General features: G+C 38.7%; 1 protein-coding gene across 6 annotated transcripts in view; it reads left to right on the plus strand.

Annotated features, from left to right (window-relative positions):
• Positions 1 to 21,613, plus strand: part of QKI (QKI, KH domain containing RNA binding) — a 121,526-nt gene extending 99,913 nt beyond the window's left edge. The window contains exons 4-7 of one of the 6 annotated variants that reach the window (XM_049654566.1): positions 6,461 to 6,548; positions 7,922 to 8,218; positions 10,980 to 11,054; positions 15,304 to 21,613. In XM_049654566.1, coding sequence (XP_049510523.1) covers positions 6,461 to 6,548; positions 7,922 to 8,218; positions 10,980 to 11,054; positions 15,304 to 15,320 — 477 coding nt within the window. In that variant the 3' untranslated portion in view covers positions 15,321 to 21,613. The other 5 variants (XM_049654567.1, XM_049654565.1, XM_049654568.1 and 2 more) reach the window with 5 other exon arrangements.
• Positions 21,614 to 22,657: the final 1,044 nt, after the last annotated feature.

The raw sequence follows: 22,657 nt of genomic DNA on the forward strand, positions 1-22,657 counted from the left end.
CGTGGGGCTCGAACTCACAGACCGCGAGATCGTGACCTGGCTGAAGTCGGACGCTTAACCGACTGCGCCACCCAGGCGCCCCTTCAGTCTTGTTTTAATGTCCTCCGCTGTGCATCTCACTTGTGCGGACCTAACAGAACCAGCTGGCAAAGAAGAAATCGTACTATACAGAGTCCTAGACCCAACAGTGAAAACACATAGCAGGTCAGTTTGGAACTTAGTAGTTGCTACATCATCCTGGAGAAAATATTCTAGAGTCGAGTGGGAGGTTAAGTTTTCTACTAGCTTTATAGGATAAGTTGGAGTAAGTAGACCCCAGATTCATAGTCAGGTGTCTACCTGACATCACCACTTGCCTGTTTAAGTAGCCACAGTATTCTAGCCTTCTCATACTTAATATTTCTCAACAGAACTCTCAATTCCATTTTCCTCAGCCTTTATCTTCTCATTAAAGCATCTACTTGATTGCTAAATCCAAAAGCCTGAACATTAGTCTTTAATGTCTCCTAGCCCTCATTCCTTACATCCGACCAACCATCAAGTCCTTGCGGGTTCTTTTGCCATCTGTTACTACTTCTGTCCTAGTCCCATGCATCTTCTGTCACTGGGACTCTGCAGTAAAGCTCGTGACTGGTCTCTAATGGTCCTCAAGCCCCCAACAGTCCATGCACAAAATAACAAAATGTGCCTTTAAAGGTAAATCCTGTTAGGTCACTCTCCTGTGTAAAATCCTCGATTTATATTTAAGTCCACTATGTTCTTTGTCAGACTTTTCTTTAGCTGACAGAACAGATACAGGTGATGATTGGTATTAAAATTGTTTATAAACTTCGGTCACTCTGTTTTCTCTTTTCTCTACACATTTTTTTTTTTTTAATGATTTTTTTTTAACGTTTATTCATTTTTGAGACAGAGCATGAACGGGGGAGGGTCAGAGAGAGGGAGACACAGAATCCGAAACAGGCTCCAGGCTCTGAGCTGTCAGCACAGAGCCCGACGCGGGGCTCGAACTCATGGACCGCGAGATCGTGACCTGAGCCGAAGTCGGCCGCTTAACTGACTGAGCCACCCAGGCGCCCCTCTACACATTTCTTAGTCAGCCCTTGTTTTCCAAGTGCAGTAAGTAGTCAGGTACTTTTTATGTTTGGAAAACCTTTTCTACTCATTATTGCAAATTTATAGAAAAGAATTTTTTTAAATGTCAGGGATCAGGTTCACCTCTGCAAGTCATTGGGGTCTAGAAGATGACTGGTGTAATTGATTATTGGTTAATTTATGGATGCAGGTCACAGGAGAAATTTCCTAAAAACAACATGAAAAAATAGAAAAGAGGAGATAGTAGTACATGGCTGTCTGTATAGGATTAAGTCCCCCAAAAGGAGCAACATAGATTTAGGAAAATGATACCATTATAGGTGGGTGTGGTTCGAAAGCAATGTACTCTGGAGAGGACAGTGGTCTGGGCTGTCAAAGAGACATGCATAGGATGCTTCTAGACAGGATCTTGTCTACCTTGGAGGCAGAAAAGCACAGTGGGCTTCTAGGGGATAGTGGGTAGATGATTTTGACCAATGCAGAATATTTGCAAATAGGGCTGCTTATAGAAGTTGTTTCGTGGCTTGATTGCTAAGCCGGGGAGTTTGGGCTTTTCTTACAGGCAAATGATAGTACTAGTCACATTTTTAATGATTTGGAGATACTCATACATTTGTTTCGGTTCTCTGTTGTAATTACATTGTTGTGGAGTTTTTTTAACGTGTGCTTTATCAATTTAAAGTTGCCAACTAAACATGATTTTCTTAATTTCTCATGTGAGGTCTTTGATGAATTGAAAAGATAATTCCACTGAAAGGCAGTACATAAAGGAAAAGTTATGATAAGGACTTTAGATCAGGTACTCTGGGTTGGAAGCCAGTTTTGCAGCGTGACCGTATGTTACTTTGGATAAGGTACCTAGCCTGTCTGAACCTCAGGGGTGATAACAGTACCAGTGCCATAGATCTGTATAAAGCATAAAATGTTAAGATGAGGAAAACCTAATATGTAGTTTTAATAAGGTAATGTATAAATCGTTCAACTTTAAAATGCTAGAACCTGTTCACTCTCATCTAGTATTAACCACGACCTATTTCTGTCCCTTTAACATAGCTGTAAATTGCTATAATATATGTATAAGTTATATATATTTATACAGACCCATAATCTGTCATCCATAATTACAAACTCCAAAAGGTTCAGAAAAGTATGTTTATATGTTTATACTCTGCCTTTATCCTACTTAATGTATGTTATGTTTGTTACACATTGGGTTATTGGAGTATTCCTCCAGACCCATTGGGGATGTTATGTAATCCTTTATGTTATCTTTAATCCTTTATCTTTATCTTTATCCTTTATCTTTAATCCTTTATCTTTATGTTATCTTTATACAACTCTGAACATTTCTCAAAACATTTATGATGCCACAGGTTTTAGATACGGGGCAGTGGACCTGTAGAAAAGTTAGCAAGTGTTTGTTATAGTTTTAAACGTTTATGTTTCAAAGGTATGTTGTTCATAATATTTCAGCAACCTTTACATGTTTTTCATACTAAATATGAGAGAAATACTTATTTACCCTATGACCCAGCAATTCCATCCTTAGGTATGTATTTAAGAAATGGGCAGGGGGTGGGGAAACTATAGTCACAAAATTACCTACTATGAGAATTTTCATAACAGCTTTATTCACAGCATCCAGAAACTAGAAACATCCCAATGTCCATTGCAGAAGAATGGGTAAATAAATGAAATACTACTCAGCTCTCAAAACAGGCGGACGACTGATCCACACAACAGTATGGATGAGTTCCATAAGTATGCTGAGGGAGAGAAGTTGGACACACAAAGTATATACTCTTTGATTCCATTTTATAAAATTCTAGGATAGGCAAAACTAAGCTGGTGATAAAAATCAGATCGGTGGTTTCAGGAGGCAGAGGGTGGTGGGAAGGACCTTGAGTAAGAAGAGACGCACGAGGGAACTTACGAATTGATAGAAACATCCCGTGTCTTGATGTACATGCCTCAAAACTGATTGAGTGTTGCACTTAAGATCTCAAGATTTCACTGCATATAAATTATACCTGGAATTTTAAAATACAGTGCAAATACTTGAGAAATGAGAAGTTATAAAGTTCTAGATGACCACTTGGATTCAGCATTCTCAAATACCCTCTTATGACTTAGGTTTAGTTAAAGACAGATGCTTTTGTTACAGAAGGAAAAGTTAGAGTTCCATTTCTATACAAGTGTTTATCCCTGAACAGGGTTCTACAAAATGCCTTTGGAAACGTCTAGAGTTAAGATGTATGATTTTAGGATGCCCTATTTGGTTAGCTTCTGTCTTGGAGAGAAGAGGAAAAGTCTCATAAACTCCTGGCATGAAGCGTGGCCGGTAGAAGCTCTAGAACAGGGCCGCTGGACAAGAGAAAAAGACCAAGTGAAATTACCTAAGAAACCAACACGTTGTCTTCTCTGACCTTAATTTGAGAGACGGCCTACACCTTCAGCAGCACTCAGGCAGGTATACAGTGCCAAGTTTCGCCGACAAAACCAGGCCACGAAGGTTGAAATCGCACTTCTGTGTGAGAGTAATTCTGTAACGAACTCTGCAAACTCTTAGGACACAGCGTTGGGCTGGCTCTGTGGGTACAGAATGGGGGGCGGCGTGGGGAGAAGCGGTGAAGACACCGGAGTGAGTGCGGCTCGTTCTGGAGCGAGACCACCGGGTGTAAATTGTAGCTTTGCCGGCGAGATTCTGTGCTCTGCCGGGAGTGTTAGCGGACCTGCCATAATGCGATGTAATCCAGCGTGCACACTGTCACGCGTAACTTGTACGTCTCTGTGGCCTCCAGCCGTGGCACCGTGGCATACTCCGTTGCTGCTGCCTCGTGAAGCTGTGCTGCTCCAGTTTTTATTCTCCTCCTGGGCGGGGTGTGTGCGGGGGGGAGGGGGGCAGGCCTCTGCTGACGACACTGTATGCTTTTCAGCAGCCCGCACCCTGCAAAAGGCACACACACGTACGCACGGACCCTGATGTACACGTGTGTATTTCTTCCGTGACCTTTCTCCTCTGTTTGACACTGCATCACCAGCTAATGAGTATGCTTCTATCACTTTCTAAAAGGAACAGTGGAGTGAAAACATGCGCTTGAGTACCTCTTCTCTGTACAGAGCTCTCTGTATGAGACATTATGTCTCATCACTTCTTCCGTCTTTATTTCTACCTCTTACTTGCTGGCGTTTTCAAACATGTACTCTTTTCTCACAGTCAAGTCACTGAAGGTACACCTATTGCTTTTTTTTTTTTTTTTTTTATGTAGAGTGTAATTTATATACTTCTGGTATTCTGTTATCTATAGATTTAAATTTGAAATGACTTGGTGAGTTTTAATTTTTAATATTACTAGTTTTCAGGGAACAAGTTTAAGGAGTTTGAGTTAGATGATGGATTTCTAATTTGTCCCTTTCATTGATGGTGCTTACTTATTTTTATCATTAAAGTAATTGCTGTGGCTTTAAAGAAATCCTGTTACTTCACTTTTTTTCTCACTCATCTTTGTACAAGTTCATAGGGGTCAAGGAATAGTAATTCCACAAGCGTTCAAGACTATCTTCTCTGTTTTCTCCTGCAACGTAGGTTTTTGAAAAGTTGGCGGTGACACATTAAACTTTGTCTTCATCATGGTTTCACTCATCTTTCTCTTTAATTCTTTGTGGTTTATTAAAAGCCATTTTGGCAGTTCTGTTTACTATAAATGATAGTATCCCCTTTGCTGCCTTAGTGCCAAGGACAGAGTTTTGTGTATCATTGATTGCAGTAGAAAAGGACAGAGAAGCTTGTCATCTGGCCTTGCTCCTGTCCTGAACCAAGTCAGAAAAAATGTGTCATTGGGTTGCTTTCTTTTTTAAATATTCTGAAGCTTAGGTAATGCATAAAATACGTGAGTAGCATATAGTTCCATTTCTACCTTCATCTGCTTTCTTTTACGGTAGCTAATATCTATCCTGTAGGATTTAGATATTTGAGGTTTGGAAATAAAAATTTTTCTTACCAATCATCTAGAAATATATGTCCTAGCAAAAATAACTTAAAGGATAAGGTGAATGGGAATATGAATATAGGCAATGAGAAGTAAGAAATAGACTGTGTTCCCAAGGAGTTTACTTTGGTAGTGGTGATGTCCATGAAACTATAAATCAAGGTAGAAGCCTTATAATCTAAGGATGGCCCTTTGAGAAGGTAGCATTTAGGTTGAAGTTTGCCGAGATTAAGTAGAATTTCGAAAGAAGGGGGATGGAATGGAGTCCTGAAGGACATTCAAGGTGGAGGCAATAGGAATATGCACAGAGACGCATACCAGGGATTTGTAGCATGAGATAACATGTACAAAATAGTAGAAGATTAATTGCTTTAACTTGAGAAGACAATTTGGGCCCAGATCATAGATAGCTTCATTGGTTTATATTTTTAGATAGCAAGAAACTGTGATGAAAGGGTTTCAAGACATGAAAATGTTAAGGAACATAAGCAGAAAAGTTGTTTTTGTGCATTTGATCTTACCATTGTATAGATTGTTTGAAGAACAGATACCCTTAACGTAATATGGTAGTAGTTTCGGTAATAACAACAATATCGACGAGAACAAGGGTGACAACAGTAAATGGAAAGGGTGGGGCACATCCACGGTAAGTGGGATGGCCAAACAGTTTGATGGTCAAAGTCCATCCTGGTTTATGCCTGTTACCATCACATAGCGATGGAAAGCTTTTACATTTAGATGTGTCGTGACTCGGACAGTGCATCTTATGGTGGCCCTGAAGATGTACTTAAGTATGTACTAATTGAGGGGAGAGAGGGATGTCGTGAGCATGAGAGAGAAGAATATGTATTCAGATTGTAGAAGTTCTTGTGGTTATGATTTTATTAAATTTTCCTTTTTGGAAAATTAAAATCCTCTTGCATGAATACCACAATCAAATGTTATATGTTTAAGAATCCCAGTTGGGGACGGGGATGTTTGTTTTTTATGGATTGGTTTTCTTTTCTCTTTAATGAGCACATTGGAGTTTTTGAATCTTCTGTAAAATGATAGATGCCAAAGAGAATAAATATACCATATTTAATCTTAATTAACATTGTTACTTCTTGCTTTTTAAGGAAGCTTTAATAAAATCGGTGTAGTTCGTGTAAGACATTTCCAAGTAGGAATGTAGGTAGTGGCAGTTGCGAGTATCCTGCGTGTCGGTATATCGGCACCTTTTGGTTCCCTGGTTGGTTGTATGTTTGTTGTCCTTTTCCCAGTTGAAGCAGGCGGCTGTAGGCACGCACTGCCCGTTTCAAGGCTGGGGAGCAGGTGCAGCTGCGATGTCCGCGGGCGTCTTCACTTCTTACTGCTCTTGTGTCTTCCGTGTGCAGGCCGAGGGGGAAGACAGCCTGAAGAAGATGCAACTGATGGAGCTTGCAATTCTGAACGGCACCTACCGGGACGCCAACGTCAAATCACGTAAGCGAGAGACTGGGGTCCAGGGCCACAGCCGTCTCCGCCCTTTCGTGCGTAGACCTTGCTCCGCCGGGCGGCGCCTCGCATGAACACTGCTCCGGAGTGAAGAGTCGAAACACGTGTCGCTTGATAGGGGACCGGCAGTCCCGCTTTGACTGCTTTCGTGAATCGAGGACGCTCTCTTCTAATCTTCCGCCAGCGTGTCTAGGTTTCGGGTTTATAAATGTTCTCGTTTTGATGAAATTTCAGCTTCCAAAGTTGAGAGTTTCAGGACGTTTCCTATTCTGTTGAGTATACATGTCAGCCTTCTAGCTTATTTTGTCGCATTGGTGCAAAAGACAGAAAGTTTTCAAAACTTCTTTTTGAAAAAAAGCTGATTTGGAGCGTATCTGAAAGCAGTGACCCTTCTGTCGAATTCTGTCCTGTTACCTCGCTTGCTTGTTCCTGCGGTATTTTTCTCTGTTGATTTCATATGTGAGTTCACAGAGAGCAGTAGGTGATAGTGTTTTCAACCCCACTTTTCCTTTCGATATATTTGTGCATGCTTTCATAAACTTTAAAGAGGGCTGCTTTTTTTCATTTTGAGGCGATCTAAACTCGACATGTCTTAGGAACATAATCTCCTATTTAAATTACTGGCTTTTTATTTTTTTTTAAAGTAGGATTTTAAAGTCCTAGCCAGCTTGCCAGAGCATAGGCAGTTTAGTGGGTCGGAAGCGGTTGCTTTACAAATGATTGGCTTTAATTTATTCACGAGGATGAGTATGTCATTAACAATCATATATTTAGGAATGGGACGTTTTGCGTATTGCTTTCTCTATGAAGAAGTTAAATTCGTACAGATGCAGGAAATTTATATGAATTCGTACAGATGCAGGAAATTTATATGAAAGTAGTTTGTTGACGAGCATAATACAGTAAAAATCCCTGTTTTAATTTGAAACTTAAGCTACTCTAGAAGTATACCAAACTGTATTTCTGTGGACTCCCGATTGCAAAATATTTTTTAACCTCTTTTAATGCGAGTGTTTCCATGTGCTTTTGCATGTACCTTTAGTCTCACGGTATCTTAAGACCATAGATATATCGAATATATGAACTAAATGTAACCTATTTTAATGGTCGCGTTCTTTTTGTTGTTTTTTATAGTGGCTTGTCAATTTTTGCACATTTATTCTTAATCACACTGGGAAAGGGGAAGCCGTTTGCATTTGATCGGTGTGCTTTGGCATTTTGTGTGATCAGCGCATGTACTAATGATTTCCTTTTATTTTTCTTCTTTCCTGCTTTTCCTTTTTCCTACTTCCCTCTCATTTTCCATATTTTATACTGCTATCTCTGTACTTCCTCCTACATTTCTTTGCTTACTGTAGCAGCCCTTGCCTTTTCTCTTGCAGCGACAGCCCAGGCTGCTCCGAGGATTATCACTGGGCCTGCGCCTGTTCTCCCACCAGCTGCCCTGCGTACTCCTACGCCAGCTGGCCCTACCATAATGCCTTTGATCAGACAAATACAGACCGCTGTCATGCCAAACGGAACTCCTCACCCAACTGCTGCAATAGTTCCTCCGGGGCCCGAGGCTGGTTTAATCTACACACCCTACGAGTACCCCTACACGCTGGCGCCAGCTACATCAATCCTTGAGTATCCTATTGAACCTAGTGGTGTATTAGGTAAGTTGTTCTCCCTGTGCGGTCAGCAGTAGTTTTCTGCATAGCATTTGTGCCTCAGACTTGGAAGCGGTTGTCTCCGTTTTAGCGAGGCGAGACAAGTTGCCATTAGGAAGACTGAAGCCTAAAGTTTGTCTTTATTTCAGCCTCTCTTAATGGTCCCCTCTTAAAATAACTGCATCTTATTAAGTTTGCTCAGATTCTCATTGGTAACTGAGATCCACGTTAAACAGAAAATACTTTTCACAGTTGACATTCACGGTGAGGTCATTCTGAGTTTGGCCTGTCCCCTCCGTTGGCTCCACTGCCCACAGTTGGAGTCCTTCCGTCTCAGAGATGTATTTAAGTTGTCAGCTAAATTTTAAAATTCCGTGTGAAAATATTTTGAGGTCTTTGAAAAACTGCTGTTATTGTCTGTGTGTTTTCTAATATTTGTGATCGCTTAAAATATGAAAAGGACCAGGTCAGCTGGTTGGATTCTTCAGGTTTCCTCAGGTTTTCTCTTTTGTTGAAGTTCTAGTTAATGTTAAACATACGAGAAGCTCCTACTTTCTGTAGTACAGTATGGAATTGATGAGTAAATACCAAGTCATTGTTTTAGGAGCACATTTGAGGCAGAAATTAAGATCATACTATGAACGCTTGGTTTTACATGAACAAAAAGTGGTGTACTTGAAAAAGACATTACTGATGCCTTTTTTTTATAGAGTGGATTGAAATGCCAGTCATGCCTGATATTTCAGCCCATTGACTTGCTGGATGAAGGACTAGAATACAGCAGCTGTTATAACACGACCAGTCAATGTGGGACAAACTCTTTCCGTGCTGCCCCTTTGTTTTACCAGACAGAATTTGAATACTTTTTTTTCTTGAATTGTATGTGACCTTGGTGCCGCATGCATGCTGTGGACTCGTAGGACTTTGATCTTTTAAGTTCTGGGGTTTTTTTCCAGCATTAATAATGATTTATAAAAATTTGAAAGTCTTTCATGAACCCGGACACTAAGATTTAAACTTGAAACTTCATTGTTCAATTAAAGAAAGCCACGATGCTCTGTATGTTATCTGTGTGTGTGCACGCACTCAGGTGCCTTCTGTTTCATGAGCAAATACATTTGATTGTACATGGTTTCCGTTTATCTCTAAATCGTTGTATAAAGTACCTTAGGTCAGAATTATACTATAGATAGAGCTGTTGACGAGAGGCTTGTTTTCTGTTGCACATTTCTTGAAGCATTTTTAAAATAACATGTAACATGTAACCTGTTTACGTTTTCCTTTCTGTTAACGCTCTGTCCCGCGGCCCCACGCCTGCTCCTTTAGTCTCAGAGCTCCTCTCTGCTGCACGCACAGCGTCTGTTCGAGGAGTTTGTTGCTTCCTGCAGGGCTGGCACTCTGAGCCACCAGCTGCTGTTCCAGCACTCGGTGCAAGATCTTGCTGATTTTGCCTCGTGCAATTATACTCGTACAAGATTAGTTTATCTAAAACGCAAGAAGGGGTGATGGACCAGTTTACTGCTTAGAAACAGCAAGAGGCACTGCAGTCTCTCATTTTAAAGCAATGTGTTTTTTGTTGTGTTGGGAAATTTTTATTTATAATACTTAATTATTAGACTGACAAAATTAAAAGCAAAATATACAGATACCTAATTGGCCTTCGTAAAATGAATAATAATGAGTACTAAGTGACCAAAATCCATTCAGAGTCTTCCTTCTCGCTTTGCCACCTAAGCAGTAAAACATGATATTGACCACTTGGAGAACTGAGAAAACTATTTCAAATTGCTAAGTTATATAATAAATTTGCACACAGATAACATGCATGATATATATCAAGTTTCACATCCTCTTATTTTAAAATAAGCAGTGCCCTTCAAAACAGATGCAGACATGTGTGTTGGTGGTAGTGAGGAGATTGGTATTAGCATCAAGTCTTCATTGATGACTAATTTTTAATTCCCTTCCTTTTATCTTTAGGTATGGCTTTCCCAACGAAAGGCTAAGAATTCAAGAACGGTCTTAACTGAACCCTCATCAGATCTGAATTTAACAAATGCTTAGTCTCAGCAGCCTCCGGGGGGGTGGGGGGGAGCTTAGCCTAGCAGTCAGTGACTCACTTGCACTTTTTGCACACTGATAGAAAGTAAAAGTATGTTATTAATTTGGTTTAGTCTGTAATCTTACAAAGTAACGGTGATTCATAAAGGAGTGTATAGTGTACTGACTGCTAAGGGCACTACACTGTTTGCTTTACTAATCACCTAATTCATTGCAGTTCATACTTATTGACTCAGAGTTTCGAACCACAATCTGTAGGCTGTAAGAATTGCTTTTAAACCTTTTTAAGCGATAAACTCTGGAAGCGGTCTTAAGGTTAGCAAATAATTCTCAGTATTAAGCATGGCATTATTGAAGTGGTCCTGCTGCGAGAAAGGCACTTCAGTGAATATGTGACTAGTAAAGCTGAAATATGTTTGGATCTCCTAGAGTTCACGAAACACTGTACCTTGGGATTGTGAATGAATGCGTAAAACAGGTTAAGGCCAAGATGTTTGAGATGAATGCAATATTAATAGACGCATATATACGCAACATATTACGGTTAATTTTAAAACTACTGTGCCTTAACGTGTTTCTTAAAAGGAAACTTTTGTAGTAAAATGAACCTTTGAAATCCATTTTGATAAACCTGCTGTTTAATGTTTGTTTTCTTTTCCCTTGTGAATGTTTTCTAACTTTGTCTTGGTAATTGCAATTTAACTAGGTGCGGTGGCTACTAAAGTTCGAAGGCACGATATGCGAGTCCATCCTTACCAAAGGATTGTGACCGCAGACCGAGGTTAGTTTAGTTCTGCAGTTCTTGTTTATAAGAAATGCGCTGGGTGTCCGTAAAATTTGCAACACCACACCTGATGGAAAAATATAACTGCTTACCTGCACACCGTGTCTTTTCTTTTTCTAAATTAATTTGTCATAGTTGACAGATTTAAGGGTTGGGATTCTTTCCTCTCCTTTTCCTCTCCTCTCTCCTCTCTCCTCTCTCCTCTCTCCTGTCTCCTGTCTCCTGTCTCTCCCCTCTCTTCTCTCTCTCCTCTCTCCTGTCTCTCCCCTCTCTCCCCTCTCTCCCCTCTCCCCTCTCCCCCCTCCCCCCCCCCCCCCCCCTCTCCCCTCTCTCCCCTCTCTCCTCTCTCCCCTCTCCGCTCCCCCTCCCCCTCCCCCTCCCCTCCTTTCTTTCCCTTTCCTTTTTTTTTTTGTGTGTTCCCTTCATATTTTAACTTATTAAGTCCTATATTAGTATGTACTGTGATTTATTCCTACTAAAACATGAATTGGTCCATGTGGGGAGGTATTAAATTTTGATGTTGCCTTAATTATTTTTCAGTAATAACTTTTGCTAAAATATACCTTGTAATTGTTGTGAAATTTTGGGTTGGTTTTGCAAAATGAACTGAGCGGATGGTGCTTTAATGAGAGAAGTAAAGGAATATATGCCTCCTGTGTCCTTGTGGAGAAAACTGAAGATTTAGTTTCCATTTTCCTTTTTATTAAGATACTTGAGCCACTGTGTAAACATGAGGATGTGCATGCCAAGTACTTAGGACTGTGACGATAACTTTGATGCGGTTGGAGTTTTTATGAGTGAGAAAATCAGTTCCCTCTTATTCTTACATTCTCTTGCCAAAATGGATCCTTTGATTTTTGTCATTTGCTGCTAAAATATATTATCCGAAGGTAAACTATCTCTTGAAGGTCTATGGAGACATGAATCCAGCTTTGAATATCTTTTTTGACTAACCTGTGACTGGAAAATAAGTCTTCATTTTTCTCCTTTTCAACACTTGCAGTTTGTGTCCTATATATGCCCTTGGACCCTTTTATAAATTATTTATGTTTATTGAGGAGTGTTATTTTCGGTTTATTGACATTGAATTGTTTTCTTAGTGTGTCATCACAAGGTAAGAATCTGAAGCAAGGTAGAAAAAGATCTTTGAAGAGCTTCTGTCGCACATGTATTACTTACTAATTAATTTGATCGAAGTCTCTCATACTAGTGGGAAAAGTGAGGGATTTATCCACTCCTGTCCTACACCTTCTATGAATTTAAGAACGACCTACCTGCTTCACATGGTTCTCTTGAATACTGATGATAAACATTGGACACAACTGTTGTCCACGTCAGAATAAAATACTTTCCAAAGACATTGATGATACTTCTTCTTTAGCATCAGACATAATTCAAAGAGCCTTGAATTGAAGACTTTTAACGTATACGTATGTTACTTAACGATTATTCAGTGAATGAAATAAATAGTCCCCAAGCTCCAAGCTCAGTGATGACCTGTGACAGTAGGACACCGTGGAGGTGTGCACTGCCCCTGTGTGCCCCCTTCTTGCAGAACGAGTCTCCTCGTGAAGGAGGACCTTGCTTTTAAAAGTCACTTTAGATCGAAAGAAACCCAATAATCCCGTGAATAATCTGAAGTCTTTTTCACATTGTTAATGTCTGCAATAGTTTGAAAGAGTGTTTTTAAGTAGTTTTTCTTCTATTAACCTTTCCCTGCCTGCCCCTTTTAGGAGGTTTCTCGTAATTTTGTTTTAACACAGTAATTATTGGTGACTCAGTGCTCCAGTGCCTTGAGATGGCAAAAAAAATATTAAGAAGATTTTATAGTACTTGGAAATGACATCACATTCCATGCATGGCTCTTTTGTAGTTATATGTGTTTGTGATTAGTCTTCTCACTTTTATTGAAAATGCAATGTCAGCAAACCGAAAAGCTACCTTTTTTTTTTTTTTTTTCTTTTTTTTTCCTTTAAATAACAGAATACTTGTATACTGCTGTTATGATCACTGTATGCACTCATTGGGTCTAAGGGAGATGTCTGAAGTCCTTCATTTAAATTATTTTATGATACTACTGTTTTCTCTATTTTTGAGGTTTTTTTTTTTTTTTTTTTTTTTTTTTCTTTTTGAAGGGAAGATTAATATAAACATTCACTTTTAATGCAAGGAAACTCAGCCCTTGGACGTATAACCATGTAATTTTATATATGCATTTAGAGTACTGCATGGTTGACAAATATGTAGTTCTTTACTAAAAATAAACCCACTTCGACACCTGTTTCAAAACTGAATTTGAAGCCTGTAAAAGACCAACTGACTTGTTAGTCGTAGTGAACCATAAGTGATTTTGCACGGTGGACACACCTGTGTGTACTGTGGGAGGCCAGGACTTGGCAGAGGACGTGTTCTAGATGTTCTGGTGTGCATAGAAGTGGTAGTTTGCTTTGTTTCTTCCACACAAAAAAACATAATCAGAGTTTTTCCGAGTAATGATTTTATAAAAACCATTTACATAATTTGTATAAGAAACTTAATACAATTTTAATCAAAATCTTAAGTAATATCAAAAATGCTTTAAGATTCTGTATTTTGGGAGTGACTATGAAGTGGTATGACTACATCTTGTTAAATATTTATTTTCTTCTTTAATTTTGGAATAGCAAGTTCTTTTTTGAATAAAATTCCACTTATTTTTAAGAAATTCAGGGAAGATTTGGTCCCATTGAAGATACAGTATTTTTGTAGTATTTATAAACTATCCTAAATGATAGACTCTAGAAAGCATTTTTGTTACATGAAAGTAAACCAGTCCATTATATAGATTATTTCAAATAACTCTGTGAACGTTATACCCACTGGGTCTCGATTTATGGAGTGGCACGGAGTCTACCTTCGCACTGAATAGTTTTTCATTCGCATCTCCTCTGCCTTAGTCACAATGGCAACAGTACAGAAAATTCTCTCAAACCTCAGAATAGAGTAGAAATAATTAAGCTGTTGAATGAGTCTTAAAAATCATACTACTGTTAAGTGGACCAAGTTTGGGGAAGCAGAATGTGACAGAGGTTGATTATAAGGAAGGAACAACTCGAGGACACTGGGCACGATAACTTTCCACTTGAGAACTACTTTGTGTTTTACTGTAATTTTTTTAATTTTTTTTTGTTCTGTTTGTTATTTTGCAAAAGAAAATAGTATTTACAGGTGGCTTCTTTTAAAATATAAAATATAAAGCAGGAATGTATATGAAATGTCAGATTTTATTGTATTTGCAGAGTATTAGCTTTGAAATTGAATAAAGAAAGCTGTTTGTAGTTTTAAAATGCCTTATTGGTATCAATTAGAAATTTCTTCTATTTTTTGATGTACTTAGAGCTTTTTGAGTATAGAATTTTAAATGGCAGGATTTTACAGTGTTTACATGCCAGTGCATTTTATAAGTGTTCTATATGTGTAAAATAGTATTTTCAACTGGAAAGTGCTGGCTGGTGCGAAAGGCCTGGCCTTTTTCTGGTTCCCATGACGTTGCCTCCACCGCTAGACTACAGTTTAGTATTGCTTTGTATCATAAGGCCAAGAAATTCCATGTTGTTTGTAAATAGAATAATTGAAAAAGCAATAAACATTTATTGAACAAAAGAAACCTTGTTTGGCCCAGAGTTTATGTTGAACCAAATTGTTCATAGGAATTTAAATTTCCTTAGATTCATTTCTGTTGATCATCAGTTATTAATAATCACATCCATCATTAATAGTTGCTTTAATGCTTGCCTCTGAGAGAATACTAATGCTTAATAGCAGTCAGATACTGATAACTGCACTGACTGTTTCAAAATTCTGTTTATCAAACCTATTCATTGTTGTTGTTCTCCAGTTTCCTCCATTGACTGCTACTAACTATTAGTTGTTAGTTGTATTTTATTTCTATTTTTTCTTGTTAACCAGTTTTTGTTTTTGTTTTTTTTTGGTGGGAGTGGGCTCTCCTTCATTTGTTCAAATCATGATATGAAACTGTCATGATTTTTATTGTATTCTGTAGATGGTGTCAATCAGTTTGTCAGAATTAAACATGCTTTTTTTTTATTAGTTGTGATTAGTTTTTCATGTTGTCATTAAGCCGTCACTAGCTGAAACTAATCTCTTCTCTATCTTTTCTTTTCTTTTTTTTTTTTTTTGTTTTTTTTTTTTTGTTTTTTTTTTTTTTTGTTTTGTTTTGTTTTGTTTTTTGTTTCTAACCACCCAGCCGCCACCGGCAACTAACCTATGACCTTCTGACCTCTGAACTCTTCACCCAATGATGACCTGACCATGCCTGCCTGCTGATCAGTTAACTGGTAATCGCCTTTGCTTGCCTGTCGTCAGTGCAGCGAGCTGAGGCACTTGTCCGTTCGTCTTACCATCTAACCAAACAAAAGACAAAGAAATTGTTGTCCTCCGACTCAGCTTTTGGTTTTTCTTTCTGTTTGGGTGAAAGTGGTTCTAGAACCTGCACTGAATAGTAGTAAAGCAATAAGGCCCAATTCATCCCACAGCACTGATCATCTTTTCACGTCCTACCCTAAGCGAACGGTAAGAAGGCCTCACTTCAGAAGGGGAGACAGATGGCCCTTAACTACTCAGTGACAGAGGCAGTTACTGTGAGAGACTTGTAGGAACCTTCTTCTCATAGCGAGCACAGCTCTCTGAATGTACCGTGTGATGATGCATCATGCATGGACCTTTGGTCAGGGACGCCATTGGTGAAGTGACTTCAAAAAGTATTCAAAATTTGATACGCTGTTTAGTCACTACAGTGCCCTCAAAGGGCAGAAGTTGCAGCCTTTTTTATATTGCCTGCCAAAATTGGAAGTATTAGCAGTGTGCCATGAGAGATCAGCCTGACAAGGAATTTTGAGAAGTAATGCAAAGAACAAAAACTGCAACACTATTTTTAAAAAGATAAATATCTGAGTTAAAATTACTGAACCTTTATTTTACAACCTCCTTTAAAAAATATACGAGAACAAGGTACATGCATTATGTGTCACATTACTGGGCAAACTGTTCAAATATTTTTTTTAAACCTCCCTGTATAGAAAAAAACAAAAATCATTAAGGATGTAAAAGCCATGCTTGCCTATTTGCTGTATACATGTAATGAAATTGTAGATAAAAGTGTAGTGCATTGAAACAAATGAACAAAAAGTAGATACTTTTACTATACAAGGGTGCTGGTGCAGAAAAAAATATATATATTTTTGGAAATGTAGCATTTTATACTTTCAAGTGTTATAAAAAAAAAAAAAGAAAAAGAACAAAGAAACCCTTTATTTCATTAAATGATTTTTTCTGGTGGTTGTCAAGAAACAAAAGACCAAAAGAGCCTTTTTGTCTTTCTTTTTTATTTTTTAAGTATTGGAATAAGTCTAAAGAAAAGAAAGTGCCTTATTTTCCTTCATGGTCATTTAGTCAAGTGTCTTGTAAGATCAGCTCCTCCCTCAGAATACAAGTTAATGCATGTTTACTCAGTCGCCCGCCCAGTATGTGAAAGAAGATTTGAGGGGAGACCAATGAGTTGATGGTTTGAATTATATGATTTTTGCCACGTACCTTGATACAAATTTGCCAAATCTGATACTGTGAAAAATTTGATAACTTTTCTAATGCCTGACGAGTAAGTTTTCAAACATCATTCTTTTAAAATCATTACTGAGTGCTCTTGGTTACTGTGATATTTAAAGTTAGCCCAACAGGTTCTAAGATGAAACTTATCTGTGATTGGAACATCAATTTGCAGACAAAATTAGAACTTTATTTTATTCAGAGAAGGAGGGGTGTGCTGAATTTTTTCTTACTAAATTGGAGATAAATAGTATTCTTAGACTTTTTCACAAAAAATGAATCTTTGTGATTTTCCTTCAGGATAACAGTATTTTTTAATGGCCCAAATTTAACCAGACTTCTTTCTACCCTACCCGATTACTTGGGTGGTCCGTTTCTTTGGTGGCTTTTAGTGACCCAAGCGGCCCCTCCCACCCCCCCCCCGCCCCCCCCCCCCACACACACCTGTTTGTTTGTTTTGACTTTAAAACAACTGGCATCACTGTGCATGTAAATGCTCAACCACATGTGACTTTAAGCTTCCAGTTTCTCACGAATTTCAGTTTCGTAGTTGAAACGGTTTGTGCGCAGAGCCCGACCGACCACGTCCGAACACTTGAGTAAATCGTCCATAACTGCTCAGTATCAGATGTGGCAGATTTCAAGTGGCAGTGGATCCCCAGCTCATCGGCTCACTCCCTCCCGCATCCCTTCACAGCTTCACAGTCAAAGGTCAGCAGTGAGCTCAGTAAGCACCTTCGTGGTGACCTCCATCATCTTGTCTCACTTGGAAACCGTTTTCAGTTCATTTACTATGCAATAGACATTCATTGTTTTGTATTCAGCTAGCGTTGGTTTCTTGTGCCACTGCTTTGTCTTTCTGTTACACATACAGTCGTTTTGATTTATTCACGATATATGCTGTGCCATTTTGATTTCTATCTTGGTTGGTTGGTTGAATAAATTTGCGACACTCGAACACTTGAGGTGACAGTAGTTTAAAACCAGTACCAGTATTTGACCCAGTCTCATCTCAACTGTGTTACACCTGGACATTTTAGATGTTTATCAAAGGTCTTTTATGGGGAAGAAAGTAAATGTATGGGATAAATGTGTGACGTTTATAAGTAATGTTGGCTCTGAACAAACTTTTGGAAACTTAGTTGATAAAATTTTGGATCAACTGAAAAAAAAGCATGACTTTTGAAATCTCTGAATGCCTTGGTTCTCAGTATTATCATTCTTTATTGAATTTATTTCTTATTAAAATATGTAGTTTTTAAGACTTCTTTTCTGACAGTATTATGTAATTTTTTAGCGTGGGTAGATGGGAGTGTCGCTTGTATGTTACCGTACAGCCGACATGTATTTTTGTCAATTCTTTATTATCTTAGTAGTTTCATGCTGTGTATGTATCATAACCAACCTATTGCCTATGAGAAACATGTAAGATAATGTATTTACAGCCATTGTTACAAGTTTATAATGTATTTTTCTATCTTGTTTTATATGTATGTTATATAACATTCAAAAAGAATTTTTTTCTTGATTGAGAAAAGGATACAAAATGCAGAATCCACAATTTTGATAACTGAAAATTGCCACTTGTTTTGCAGTACTTTATTATATTGGGTGTCTTGTCTTTCTTGGGCTTTTAGTTTAGCTAATGAATGAATACATTAGACACTTTTGGGTTTTAGTTGGGATTTTACATAGCTTGCATTTTAATTCTTTGGTTCTTTGCTGTTTCTATTAACCCATAGCATTATTTTAATAAATGTTATAATACCAACCTACTAACTCTGGACTATGTCTGTTTATTAACCTTTACGTGTTTAATAATTAAAATAAACAAATAAAGACAAAAGAATGTAAAGTCTTGAGTTACTGGACTAACCCTGAAGAACGTGACCACAGATAACCTAGCGTGACTTGTTTTTATGTTGTTTGTCAGCCTACAATTACGCACACTACTGTTAAAATCGGCTTCGGTTATTCTGGCCTTTTACCATGGGGGTAGGTGCCAGTAGAGACGGGAACAAAGTAGCGTTGGTTTGAGGCAGTCTTCTAGTCTTGCCACTTGCCTTTCAGCCTCTTGCATTACTAATTCCACACTTTCTTATTTTTCCTTCTCCAAAATAATCCCTGTCTGCTCACAGCATAAAGAGTAAAGAGACTCATTGTGATGATATACCCCGAACAACCAGTTTGATTCTTTGTTGAACCATTTCTTTCAATTTCTATAAGTAGGTGATTTTTTTGCTTCACATTATAAAGCAAAGGATCTGATGAGGTTTTGCCTTTCTTCACATTTGTGTTTTAACTGGACATTTTTCTTTTAGAAAGTGTTGAACTGTGTTAGCCACTGTTCCCATTGGGGCAGGGAGGGGTGCTCAACCAGGTAAAAGCCAAAGGTAGAGGAGGTCCGTTCCTTAGGACAGTTTAAAGTGAGCCATTGGTAATGACCACGCACCCTGCCTCTCTCCCCTCATCACCCGTGGTGAGACAGGAGACCGAACGAACCATTGAGCTCTCCTTGGGCGTGTTCTCTCTCTCTCTCTCTCTCTCTCTCTCTCTCTCTGTCTCCCTCCCTCCCTCCCTCCCTCCCTCTTCCAGAATACAGCCAGAATACTCTATGAATACAACAAGTTTAGGGAGAATGACATCGGCTTATGAGAAATCTAAAGATCATTTCTTGCATGCAAGTCGATTTAAGATTCATTAAATATCTTCATGCTTTTCTTGGCTGCAACTTAGGTAAATTGACCTCCGCTTACAAATTCTTTAGTTTTAACTCTTGAGGTACATTTTTATTTCACAGATACTGGTTATTTCCTCTTCTGTGAAACTGTTCTCCTGGATAATAAATTCTCAGGATGAATTTTTATGTTTGTAAATAATGGCTTATTTTTGTAAATTACATCTTATTTATTTTAAAGTTCTAAAACGTGGGGCTGAAACGAGTTACATGTTACAAAAGACCTAACTATACCAATATGCTATTAACCAATCAGACTGTCAAAGTATTCCCATATTTATATATTCCCATAGTATATATACATAAATTACACAGATTAGCTGATTTAGTCATCCTAGAGGTAGTCCTTTGGAGCAAACAAATACAGCTCTTTCTCTGATTTGGCGTGCCGGGGGGGGGGGGGGGGGGGCAGGGTGTATATTATTATTAGGTAGACAGAGCTTTAATAGGCTACCATCTGTAAAAGTTCTTGCCATACAGTTCACACGTTATTTTGTAAAAATTGGAAGATGTCTGTCAAGCTGCTAATCTAGAAGTCATCATGGTACCACGTCATTCAAATTGATGAATTTCTCTGCAACTCACTGTCGTTGTCTGAAGCCTATGAATGCAGTCTCATCTCATTTTCCGTTAATGGTACTTCATGTGTACGTATGTTGTACGGTCACCTTTTAAGTTGGAAAAGTTGTAAAAAACTATAAAAGGTGAACACAGTAGAAATCCCATTTTTTTATACAAGCTGCAGTAGCATTAAAAACGAAACTGCCCAATTCTTGGAACAATAAAACACTAGAGTCCTTTATACTATCATGTGGCAAAACAACTGAAAGTTAAGCTTTCAGTTGAGAAGTTGGCACAATTAATGCACTTAGTAGGTAAGCATGTTTTTCTTAGGCAAAATGTCGGGAAGAACGTGGCGCGAGAGGAGATGCGTACACCCACCCTACCTAGTGCAGTAGCTCTGTCAGAGTAGAGCCCTCCCGGAAGAGCCGTTGAATCACACTGTCCACAAAGGCAAGATGTGTATATTTATATGCCAAACAGGTAGTTAAGGTTTTCTAAACATACACACGTGCATACGTACATACGGACGCTGTACGTTTTCTGGTGCACCGAAAGCAGGCCGTAGGTTTAAATGAAATTGCTCACAACCAAATCAAGAATCTTTTCTTTCCCAGTGAAGTCTAATCCTTGCGTATCACCTACGACAGTTCAGGGTTTCTCCAGGTGTTTTGGCTTTTGTTTGCTTGTTTGGGATAAAATGTCTGTCTCTACTCCTTGGTGACAATGAGCTATTACAGCATTTGTAGCAAGTGAGTTTTAGTAGAATGAAATGTATTGCTCAGTTAGAATCTTTTATTAAATAGCAAAAATTACTCTCAAAACTCCGACTCACAGGCTTTCTAAGAAGTACCTAAGGTCATTTTTTTAACATTGTCACAAATCCCTGAACACCTTTATTTAAAACAGAAAAATTGTCTCATTTTATAGGCAGATACTTTTAGAAATATTCCTGTGGCACACACATGTGATTTCCTGTGTGGTTTCTTTCATAAAAAATTGAAGTGGCTTTGTTAACAAAGAGACTTAAAATCATATGCATACCTGGTCCTCAATGCTGAATCAAACTGGTTCACCTAAGCATAGTATTCTCCTTTCTGTATTTCTGCTGCACTAATTGCCAGGGGCGGGAGAGAAGGAAGAATTAACTCCTATTAGAGGTGGGTGGGTGGCAGGTGCAGCAACTAGGAACACAACGTTGATTTCGCATCGCTTATGATTTTGCTGTCCCTTCTTGGCAAAGGACATCACCTCGTAGGGAAATCTCAGCTCCCAGAGTAAAACAACAACAACAACAAAAACTTACATATATTTTTAAACTGCTATTACTGAGAAGTTTTGATTACCAAATGCATCTTGTATGGTTTATACTGTAGTGGTGTGTGTAAGACATTTAGAAGTTTGTTTGTGGAAGTTGTCTACAGAGAGAGAGTTTGAATAGGCTTCTCGAATCCCATGTGAATGGAGAACCACGTATGACTGTACGCGAAGTGCAATAAACCGACTGGAAAAAGTGCGTGTGCTTCATCCTCAAACCAACCGCAGCTGAAAACGCTGTCCACGCCCCTTCCAACACGTAAACATCACGACAGAGAAGGCACATTTTCATTTGTAATTGTTGTCGCTTTTACCACTATTTGAAAAAAAAAAGAAAGGAATCTGACCTGGAGCCCCTGCCACTTACCCGGTGGCCGTACTTGCCTTGATTTCCGTGATTAAGAAAAGGAAATCAATGAACAGACTCAACAGTATTCCTCAGTTGGGTGTGCATCTGGAGTGGTTCTCATTTCTGAGAAACACAGGCACAATTTGTAGTTTTTAGACAAAGAGTAAAGGAATGCTCACCAAATCTTGGTCTTGTCGGCTACACGAAAAGGACTAGTGTCATCAGTTTCTTGAACAGAGCAGAATTGGTTAAAAAAAAAAAAAATTAAAAATTGGCTTCCAGTAGTTTGGAACCTTTGAGATTTCATCCCGACGTCCAAGTCTTAGGGCTCCCCTGTACCTGCAGTTTCCCAGTTCTTAATTATCCATAGGCTCTCCAGATTTCTTTCCCTCCTTTCTGATCACTAGAACCTTAGTCTTCTTGGGCAGTACGTTTTCCCCACACGTAGAAAAGTAGCCGGCGGAGGTAAGATACGGAGCACAAGATCCGTGCCAGCGCCCGCAGACCGCGTCTGATTCGGCCTGGACAGTGTCGTTGCTACTGTTTTAATTGCCTCCCGGCATTTAAAGTCTAAAGGTCAGATTTAAAAAAAAAATCTTTTCACAAGATCTGCGCTTCAAAAATCGAAATCTCCAGAATGCTGAAGGCTGCATTTTCACATCGTAGCCATCAAGCTGAAGCTGAACAATTTTGTTACTCCCCTTAAACCGAACTCTTCCCCAGTTTGGTAGCACACCTGACTGGATTTGCTTGATCCTGTCTTGCTTTAATTGTTTCCCTCAACTCTCTGGTTCCTGTGAGTATCTGTGCTTGCCTCTCTCGATCCGGAATAGTAATTCTGCCTTCCATCAGACTAGCTTCTCAAAAGGTGTAATTTGTAGAGCACGTTTTAATGGTTTTCTTCCTGGAACAGTCAGATGAGTAGGTTTCTAAGTGAATAAGAAATTATTAGTCTCATAATTCATACATGTTACATTAATATTTAATTAGGGAAGGAATTTCTATTAAGTGAGTGAAGGGAGTAGATGACAT

The sequence above is a fragment of the Panthera uncia genome (assembly GCF_023721935.1).
Source record: "Panthera uncia isolate 11264 chromosome B2 unlocalized genomic scaffold, Puncia_PCG_1.0 HiC_scaffold_24, whole genome shotgun sequence".
Taxonomy (NCBI): Eukaryota; Metazoa; Chordata; class Mammalia; order Carnivora; family Felidae; genus Panthera; species Panthera uncia.